At 34.0% G+C, this 10,876-nt stretch overlaps 1 protein-coding gene and 1 pseudogene across 1 annotated transcript; both read right to left on the bottom strand.

Moving 5' to 3' along the window:
• Window positions 1-386: 386 nt before the first annotated feature.
• Window positions 387-889, bottom strand: LOC141679994 (ent-kaurene oxidase-like). Its single transcript, XM_074486337.1, has 3 exons — window positions 751-889; window positions 519-679; window positions 387-431 (listed from the first exon to the last, which is right to left on the bottom strand). The coding sequence occupies exons 1-3, from the start codon at window positions 887-889 to the stop codon at window positions 387-389; spliced, it is 345 nt and encodes a 114-aa protein (XP_074342438.1).
• Window positions 890-4,444: 3,555 nt separating this feature from the next.
• On the bottom strand, window positions 4,445-9,992 carry LOC141679993 (ent-kaurene oxidase-like; annotated as a pseudogene).
• Between the last annotated feature and the right edge of the window lie 884 nt (window positions 9,993-10,876).

Genomic DNA, 10,876 nt, shown 5'->3' with positions numbered 1-10,876 from the left:
GTGTCCTATTTATAGGCCTCCATAGAACCTACTAGAATATGCAACTCCCTAGGTACATGAAAAGCTAAAGATCATACACCCAAAAGACCATGAACTCAAAAGTCTTGAACCTCAAAGGTTTATTCTAGGTGCTTTCATGAACATTCAATATTATTAAAATAATAATCTAAGTTTAGCTTATAATTATTTTAACACATTACCTCTGGTTTGCTCTATTTCTTATTAGATCTGGAAATGCACTCACACTGAAAGATTTACAAGAGATATTAACTTGTCCAACGCTTATTATCATAGAGTACTAGTGATATTTTTGGATGAGGGGTTTAAGTGGCCTATTGCAAAGAATCATTGTTCACGAAGTTATTTGGTGGTTTGTGGGAGTGAGTTTAAGAGTAGATTGAAACATAAAATGGATTGTCGCTAGTTGAACCCTGCACCACACTCTAAAAAAAAACACCGAACCCTGTACCACACTCTCAAACAAAAGCACCTCACAGTCTTAAGCTTGAACCCTGTACCTCCTTGACAACATCATTGGAATTGAGAACAACCATAGTGCTCGAGGCAGTCTTGATGGAGTAAATAGGACCGTATGTGACAACCCACTTAGTAAACCTCTTGTGGGGCTTTTTCTCTTTCAGTTGCAGCAAATTCCCAATCAATGGTAGCCCTGGTACCTCTGCATCCAATACACAAACACAAAATCATCCAATTATTTATGATTCGCAAGGTAAATTTATACACTAATACCTGGCAAAGGAGGGAGATTTGAGGGTGATTTTTCTTTATGATCCACAAATCTTTTGAACAACCAAATAGAAACACCACCAATAACTACAACCGGGACACTCACAGCAGGGGTTGATTGCAAATTCACAACTAAATCCATGTTATTCATGTTGGGCTTGCTGAGCAGGCCTAACTCCACATTAGTATGATATTGTCCGCTTTGGGCTGAGCCCGCACAGGTTTGTTTTTGGGCCACTCCCAAAAGGCCTCATACTAATTGGAGTTGTCTGACTACTTATATTCTAGCAAACTGCCCCTCCCACAAACGATGTGGGACAACTCCTAACAATCTCCCCCTTCACACATCGGGCTTGACACCAGTCGAATCTGCCTCCTTCAGTGTGACCAGGCTCCCCCTCGACCCATACTAAAAGTCCATCTGGCTATCTGCTCCCCCTAGGCCCATACTGGAAGGCCCGTCTGCCTTTTCCTTGAGCCCATTCTGGGGCAAGCCCATCTGCCTCTTCCTAGGTCACTTCTGGAGCCCATCTGAGATTGTTATGGACCGTTTCAACCATAGCTCTGATACCACTTGTTGGGCTTGTTGAGCAAGCCTAACTCCACATTAGTATGATATTGTCCGCTTTGGGCCGAGCCCGCACGGGTTTGTTTTTGGGCACCTCCCAAAAGGCCTCACACTAATTGGAGTTGTCTGGCTGCTTATATTCTAGCAAACTGTCCCTCCCACAAACGATGTGGGACAACTCCTAACAATCTCCCCTTCACACATCGGGCCCGACACCTGTCGATTCTGCCTCCTTCAGTGTGACCAGGCTCCCCCTCGACCCATACTGAAAGTCCATCTGGCTATCTGCTCACCCTAGGCCCATACTGGAAGGCCCGTCTGCCTTTTCCTTGAGCCCATTCTAGGGCAAGCCCATCTGCCTCTTCCTAGGTCACTTCTGGAGCCCATCTGAGATTGTTATGGACCGTTTCAACCATAGCTCTGATACCACTTGTTGGGCTTGCTGAGCAGGCCTAACTCCACATTAGTATGATATTGTCCGCTTTGGGCTGAGCCCGCACGGGTTTATTTTTGGTCCACTCCCAAAAGGCCTCATACTAATTGGAGTTGTCTGACTGCTTATATTCTAGCAAACTGCCCCTCCCACAAACGATGTGGGACAACTCCTAACAATTCTTGTTGGGCTTGCTAAGCAGGCCTATCTCCACATTAGTATGATATTGTCCGCTTTGGGCCGAGCCCGCACGAGTTTGTTTTTTTGGGCACCTCCCAAAAGGTCTCATTCTAATTGGAGTTATCTGGCTGCTTATTTGCTAGCATTCTGCCCTTCCCACAAACGATGTGGGACAACTCCTAACAATCTCCCCCTTGACCCATACTAGAAGTCCATCTGGCTATCTGCTCCCCCTAGGCCCATACTGGAAGGTCCACCTACCTTTTCCTCGAGCCCATTCTGGGGCAAGCCCATCTGGCTCTTCCTAGGTCCATTCTGGAGCCCACGTGAGATTGTTATGGACCGTTATAACCTGAAGCTCTGATACCACTTGTTGGGTTTGCTGAGCAAGCCTAACTCCACATTAGTATGATATTGTCCGCTTTGGGCCGAGCCCGCACTGGTTTGTTTTTGGGCACCTCCCAAAAGGCCTCACACTAATTGGAGTTGTCTGGCTGCTTATATTCTAGCAAACTGCCCCTCCCACAAACGATGTGGGACAACTCCTAATAATTCACCTCAACAAAAGCTGTAAATTCAAGAAATACAAATTCAAACTATGCAAGGATCACAGGTAAAAACTCACACATTTATAGAAACAAATCCTGAAAACAAAAAATAAAATATCAAAAAATTTATTAGGGTGACACACAAAATGAGGTTGACTAAGAAAAGATTCAAAGGTGGTGCGGAGGAATGATACCTTCAAGAAATGGACAGGGGCACAAGTGCAGATAAGATTTTGTTTAGTACCGTCAAATTATATGTTGAAAAATGTTATGGAATATGGGTTTAACACTTGAGTTGGAAAATCTTTTCAACATTCCAGTTTTGTCGGTAATATTTACATGTATAGGCAAATTTGTCCCGGTTCTTTTGATATGAATAATTAAAGAAGTTTATATGGCTAGTCTCTTTTTCAGTGCAATTATTAGGACAAATTATGCTTTCTCTAGAAATACCACCGCTAATTATTGCACAGCATGATTGAAAGATTTAAAGCTATTTTTAAAGATTTTTACAAAAATGGTTGAATCAAACTCATTTTAATTCTTTGTAAATCGATAATATAAATTCTTCGACCGAGTCCCAGACCCTCATCAAATTTCCAACACAACTCCCTACTAATAAACATTCAAAAATATTGGATCTATAATTTTTCATATTATTAAAATATATTCTTGGTTTGTTTTATGTATAAGATCTTTTAATAGTTCATTTTCAATAAATGAAAATTATTAAAAAGAATTGTCCATTTTTTTAAAAAAAATTCTTAATATTTTCAATTTGAACATATCATCAGTTATACCATAATTATAGGCATGTTTAAAAATAGAAAAATAATAGAAATTTTAAGGTCTTCTTCAAAAAATTTCCTAAATGATATTTTTAATAAAATAATGAATTCATCGTGCATATAATATGCCCAACAATTAAATTTTTTAGTGTGTGGTTTGGAAATTTTTTGAGATCAATCTTTGGATTTTCTAATATTACTCTTAAATTTTTTCATAAAGAGAAGAAGAAGAATGTAGGGTATGGTGTAAAAAATTCAGAACCTTAGAGGAGTAGGGTGTGGTATGTGGTGTAAAAAACTCACAACCTTAGAGTATTTGAATATTTGAATTTAAAACAACTTATCTTATTCACTTAGTCCTATAATTTGAATTTAAAACAGCTTAGCTTATTCATTATCCCTCACATTTAGAAACCGAATCCGGTCAACAGTTAAATAAATTCTACCTAACCCATGCATGGCAGGGCGCTTGAAGCACACAAGAACACATCAAGTACCTTAATAGTTGTATATTACTCATCATTTGTGTGATACTATATAAAGCCAATATCCCTTTATTTATTTTCAATTGGTACAAAACACATTCTTTTTTTTTCAAACTTTTTCAAGCCACTAAGTTTAACTCTAATTCTGTATAGATTTCATTAAGAATTTTATTTAAAACCATACATAAAAGTTTAAGTTCACGTATCATAAAATAACTTCCAATCATTAAATTTTAGAATTATCATCAACAACATAATAAAATTATTATGATCTAAAAATCCAATTTTTTTCTAACACTTCCTCAGGAATTTTTTTTTGGCAAGATACCTTTCAATTCTTTCTGAATTAAACACCTATGAATACTTTCATGTTAAAGCTTGGTAGAATTTTACTTTAAAATTGTTAAACCTTATGCCAAAATATTTGAGGTGGGACAATTTTGAATTCTTGGAAAAGGACCAACAAAACAATTATTGCTGACTTCAGTTTGTGCATAAAATTGATCATTGCCTAAGTTTTTGGGGGTGATTGCAAAGAACAGCAATGATCTAATTGTATAGCCATAGACAGTGTTTAAGAAGATGAAAATAGGAGAAAACAAAATGATGAAAACAGCCGAGGCCCGGATAAATGGAGTGTTTGAAGTGCAAAGTCTCGTTGAGTGCCCAAAGCTGCTGGTGAAAAATATGAATGCTTAACAAATGCTATATTCTACCTTAATTTTAAACCTCTGCATGATATCTAGTTGTGCATATTGACACAATTGAAATTCAAAGATTTTGGACTCCATAGAAAATTATTTTCATTCCTAATACTAACCAGGGATGGTTGTACTAAATATTATACTCACCCTTCTCCAACAGCAGGCCAGAATAACAAGTCTCCGAGACCATATGTCTAATTTGTACATCTACTCTATTTCCAACTGTAATTAGGAATGCTCATTACTATTATTAAAAAGAAAGAAAAGTGATATACTAATATCATAAAACATATTTCACAATTTAAATGTAGCTGTGTTGTGTTTGACAGAGTATCTCAGGGGCACCTTGACATATAGGAAATCCCTTTCTTTCCAACTGCATATTTTTCTAAACTTCAATCTGATTTGATTACTGGGCACGCTAATCCACCAATGCGCAATAGTCAAATATTACACAAAGAGAGTATTTTATTGTGTGGCTCAGGACAAGAATACAGATGCAAGTTTGTTCTTGTGCAACAAACTTTTATGAGATCTTTGATGATGAATACTAAGAATATAGTAACTACACAGAAAACGTTGTTGTAGGAGTGAATATAAACAACTAATGTGGCGGAAACACACTTACATAGGATGGAGTTTGCGAGCTATAAGCCCTACAATATCAACATCATCCATAGATATTTATGGCAATCTACAAAAACAATGATGATATTAATATTTTAATCAGAACCTCGCTTCCGGAAGGAACAAAATAGCCTCCTAATTGAGTATGCTCATGCACATAACGCAAAGGAATTATTGGAACAGGACTGTGCACTCTCAGAGTCTCTTGGAAGATAGCATAAAGATAAGGAAGGTGAGGTAACTTCTCCTCTGTGATTTTATCAGACCCACACACCCTACTCATCTCCTCATAAAGCCTTTCCTAAATAAATTACAAGAAATCAGGCTCCATGCTGTAAGATTTATTAGAACATCAGTTAATAACGAAGCTGGCAATGTAAACGGACCTCTTTGGAAGAAGTTTGTTTTCTAGCTCTTTGAATCAAGGATTTCATAACTGCTGTCCTGCGGATATTCAGCTGCCTCGATTTTATTTACAAATCTTTTATTTGGAAACCATTTTGGATATGGGAACAAGTCTCCCCAATCCACATCAATTGCGCCCACCATTGTATCATCACCTAGACAGTTAAACATCTCATAGTCTCGACATTGTTGTTTGGAGTTCATCAACATAAATGGATTCCACATCCTCTCCTAAGGTCTGCAAAACCCCATTTATATAAATAGAGGCACTTTACCTATCTTCCATTAGTAAAGCTACTATGGATAATACAATAATAATAATTTTAAAAAAAACATTAAACTCACTTGTTTCATTGCTAATCCAAAAAGTCCCAACTCAGACAATTCTCTGAAGTTTATACTCTCACGAGGACAACTTTTCGACAAAGCATGTAACTGGTTTGATGTGTTTTCAATCAAAGTATCTTTGTGGATGCGTTGTTGCCTCTGCTTAAAGTTAATAATACAAAGACTGATAATTAAATTTAGTAGAAACAAAAAATAGTCGAAATATTTTTTTTTTTAAAAAAAAACTATAGAATTATCTTGCAGGCGCAAACCTGAGCAATTGGTCCCAGGATATGTGTTAGTAAATGTCTCTTGGCTGTGTTGTGAAACTCATCATAATCACTTACTGCAACCATTGATTTATCTGAAGCGAGGATGTCAACTGCTTTTGAAAGTTTTCGAACTTGTCACCATAGCCTAAAATGATCCATACCGAAACCCTTATTGCTGATAGTTCAATTCTCTTAAGAAGGTAGATAGTTTGGTGATAGTGTAAAAGAAAAAACCCTATATGATCTGTCATTACTTCAAGTAACCTTAATGCACCGTAAAACCTCTACTATTGACCCGTTCATATTAATTGATGTCAGTTAAGATTACATAACTATTTCACAAAAAGACAAAAGAGAGGTTACCTCTTTGGCTACATCATTAGAATTGAGTACACTCGTTGGCCATTAATCGCATCAGTAGTTAACTTGGAGTCCGTCTCCAGTATTACCTTCTTTTCTGCACGATTCAACACCCAAGACAAAGCTTCCCTCACGCCAATACTTTCAGCTTCAAAGACAGTTTCAGGCTTCTGCCTTCTGTGTGATATCTGATAACCATTCCAATGGACTTTTTCCTGGAAACCACAACGCATTAACATTAACCCTTAAACTTTCCATCCTCAGGAGGAACTCATTTTCTTGACCTTTGTTTTTATTTGCTCTTGCGTCTCTCCATTCCTTAACATACATTAAATTGTTATCCATAGCTACAGCCCCCGGTTGTCACCTGTTCTCCCAAACCTTCCTATTTCTCCACAGCCCAAATCCCATACAAAGTAGAGAATTTTTTTAATAATTTCGTCCTGACAAGAAACATGCAACATATTCAGAAGCCACTCGGCTGCAGAAACAACCTCACGCATATCATAATTCAGACCAACGTGTTGCCAGCAACTCTTGACAGTCAAAGAATATATGCACATGGGGCAAGTGATAGGCAGATTCACTCCCTTTGCTTCTAGTCTGCTCCCTCACTGTTAGATTGTTACGATTACGACCATAAAAATATCTTCATTTTGTGGGGAGAGCTGCTCTCCAAATCCTGCTCCAACCTTTTGACTCAGAAATTGCAGAGCTTCCAATATCTTGCTGTTCATATTATATCCAATACATGTAACAAGTGATGAAATTAGGTACTCATTTTTTATGTTCTTAGAGCAAATATCTAAAATTGTTAGCTAAAATATGTTTAACTAAAATTTTATTGAAAGTGACATTGACATTAGGTATAACCATTAGCTATATTCATAATATTATTCTTTTTATTAATTTTAATATATAAATAAAAAGTTTAAATAAAATAGTTTAATTATTTCTTTTTTTGAAAAGGAGTTTAATTAATTATATTTTATATTAGTGGAATTAAAATAATAAATTTAATAAAAAAATATTTATTATAATATTATAACATTTTTATATTTATATCAATATTTTAAAGTAAACATTATAAAATAAAAATGAGTAATTATTATGAACATTACTTACATATAAAATAAAATATATAATTAGAACATATATTAATATATTAGAATTTTTATAAATTTAGTTAACAATAAATTATTTATCACACTTAATGTTACATAACATTTTTTTTATAAATAAAAATACATCTATACATATAATAATTATGAAGATATATACATCATTTTTATATTATAATATTATATATTTAAATCTTAAACATGTTATAAAAAATTATAAATAATAAAATTTAGAATAAAATTTACTCTAGATTATGGTTAATATAGGCGTGGAGTATTATAGATGATGAGTGGTGAATACAAATGTGGCGTGCTTGTTTTTGGTTATCTAAAATTATATCTAATAGGTCTCGTGAGTGTTCCATATAATAGGGTGACACGTAGATATTACTCTTAATATTTATATTAAAATATTAATCACAAATTAAAATATCTAATAAAATTATATAAAATGTATATATTTAGATGTATTCAAATTATTATTTTGGTAAAAGTCATAAATTAAATAGTTTAGTTGTAAATAAGTATAAAAAATAGTTTATTTAGAAAAAATAAAAGAATTTTCACGTGTAATACACCACAATATTTAGTAAAAATAATAATACTTTAATATTTATTAATTTCAAATTACTAACAACATGGGTTAACATCTAAATGTGTAATTATAATTTATATATGTGTTACTAATACTAAAATTAAATTATTAAATCATAATGTTAACTTAACAAACATAATTTTTTTTAGAAAAATCTTAAATTTTCAAGAAATATTTCTACATTTACATTTATGAAAATTATATCATATTGAAGGTTAGACATTAAATTTTTATATTATAAATTTTAGAATACATCTATTCTTAATATTTATATTAAAATACTAATCACAAATTAAAATATCTACCAAAATCATATAAAATGTATATATTTAGATAAATTCAAATCATTACTTTTGTAAAAGTCATAAATGAAATAATTTAGTTGTAAATAATTATAAAAAATAGTTTATTTAGAAAAAATAAAATAACTGTCATATATAATATACCCCTATATTGAGTAAAAAAAATAATACTTTAAATAATGTACGATAAAAAATAATTAAATATAAAAGTTTAAGAAATAATTAAAATAAGAGGAGTAAAAAAATATAAAAGTTTAAGAAATATTATAATAATTAAAATAAGAGGAGTAAAAATATTTACAAAAATGTACGAGTGAGTAACAAGTAATGCAATTAAAACTAATCATGCATCAGAGAGAATATCTACTCATACGTTTAAAACATTTATAAATTCATAACATAATTTAACAATACATTAATAACATAATTTATTAAATATCTTGTATTAAGTTTTTGTTACATATAATTTGTATTTAATAATTTTTATATGTAAAAAAAATCAGCTTAAAAAACTTTAGAGCTATTCATTGTAATAGATTTTCAAGTTTAAATAAATTCGTAAATCTGTTAGTTGTAGATATGTTATTATTTGTATATTACCTAAAAATATGTACGAGAATGTAATTTTTTTTATAAAATATTAGGTATCAATTTTATTCGGATATTTCAACCTTTCTAATGTCTTCCACACTTTGTTTTGCTTTTATAGATAAATTTTTGTATTTGTATCTGTTTGTTGCTCTTCTATCTTTCTCAGGTAATTTTAGAAAAATTATTGATGCATAAAAAGTAAAAACTATATTTTATACTAAAAGAGAATAATATATTTTCTTGCAATATAATACATAATCGGCTATATTGTTCAAGAACGGACATATTCTAGTATTTATAAAAATACAGTTACCATGTCTAACATTGATGTAGAGAACACATCTATAATTATATCGGACTTTAATAATTGTATACTCAAAATGTAGACAACAATATAGTGTACAATATAATGAACGTTATGGACATGAAAAGTATATTGCCAAATTAAGTGGCCAGTTGTACACATGTAATTATATTCATCTTTGTACTATAGAGGTTTTTTAACCGCCTTAATTTTTTTTTTAAATTAAGTTATGCTTTTACAAAAAATGTAACGATGATAAAATTTTAATAATAAAGTTTTGTCATTCATTTATTATTATTGTTGGTTAATTTTCGTCTTTATTTAAATGCTTTCTGATAGGGTATAAGCAATCTGGCTAGGGCTCAACCCAGATCTAGGGTGAAACATACTCAACTGATGGACTAAGACCCCCTTACCCAGTTCAATCAAGTGGAGAAGCCCAGGCCCGGGTCCAACTCAGGACCTGGGTCATCCCTAACCAGAGTCCAGCCCATGACCTGGATCACCAACCTACCTGGATCCAGCCCTGAACCAGGATTACCCTGAAGGGGATCCAGCGAGCACATGCACGCCCCACAACCCGCCAAGGAAGGGTACGTGAGCACACGATAAGGACAACTATCAGCAACTAACATATCAGACAAACGTGACGTGTGTCAGAGTACCGTTGGGACATCCTGAAGGTGGTCCTTACCTGGACACGTGTCTGCAATCCATCCAAGCCAGACGTCCTCCGTCCTCCAACAATCAACGACCCTGATCTTGAGGTAACAACCCCTAAATACTACCTTTGGGCTATATATACCCCCAAAGATAAAGGGTTTAGGGGTTGAACACATTTTTTCATTACACACACTCTCATATACACAGCTTATACACTCACAGCCACTCTTATCCTTTCTATCTTCATCTTCTACAACCAGACCCTTATTCTTATACCGGAGGCGCCGCAGGGATAAAACCCCCCTCCGGTGTTGTTTTATAGATACCCAACAGCATGTACACCCTGCTCTTAGAAGAAAGGTCCAGGCACGGCGTCAGAAGGAGCCGCCCGCTCACCGGAGTTATCATTTGGTGCTAGAAGGAGGGGCGCTCCATCCTTGGGTCTCGGTGCCCCTGGATTCATCTTCACCAACAAACTCTTAAGAGAGTCCACATCTTAAACCTGTAAGAACAAAATAACCATACCCTTTCTTGAATATGGATGCTTTTCGCTTAAGCCACATTTATGTGAGCTCAGTAGTTTAGACCACGTTTGTGTGAGCCCGCTCTCGTTAATTAGTCTTGATTGTTTTGAGTTTGTTAGTTTTGATAATCTTGAAACCTAGACCTGCTTTAGTTTTCATATTGAGTTTTTGCTCTAGAGCCTGCTGTTCTTGTCTAGTAATATTGCCAACAAAACCCAGAAAAATTGTTTAGTGTTATTCTGGTAATTTTTTGTCATCTTCACAAAAGCAACCTCAGATCCATATTTTTAGCCTTAACTATTGGAGAAGTGTCGTTTTTACAATTTTGAAAA

This window comes from Apium graveolens, chromosome 8, assembly GCF_009905375.1.
Source record: "Apium graveolens cultivar Ventura chromosome 8, ASM990537v1, whole genome shotgun sequence".
NCBI classification, from domain to species: Eukaryota; Viridiplantae; Streptophyta; class Magnoliopsida; order Apiales; family Apiaceae; genus Apium; species Apium graveolens.
This window is presented reverse-complemented; position numbering and strand designations above follow the sequence as displayed.

Coding starts and splice junctions, on each gene's coding strand:
- LOC141679994 (XM_074486337.1), bottom strand. CDS start 889: ATGGATTTAGTTGTGAATTTGCAATCAACCCCTGCTGTGAGTGTCCCG. Junction 680..750: donor AAATCTCCCTCCTTTGCCAG/GTATTAGTGTAT, acceptor TATTGGATGCAG/AGGTACCAGGGCTACCATTG. Junction 432..518: donor CCAATGATGTTGTCAAGGAG/GTACAGGGTTCA, acceptor AGTGTGGTGCAG/GGTTCAACTAGCGACAATCC.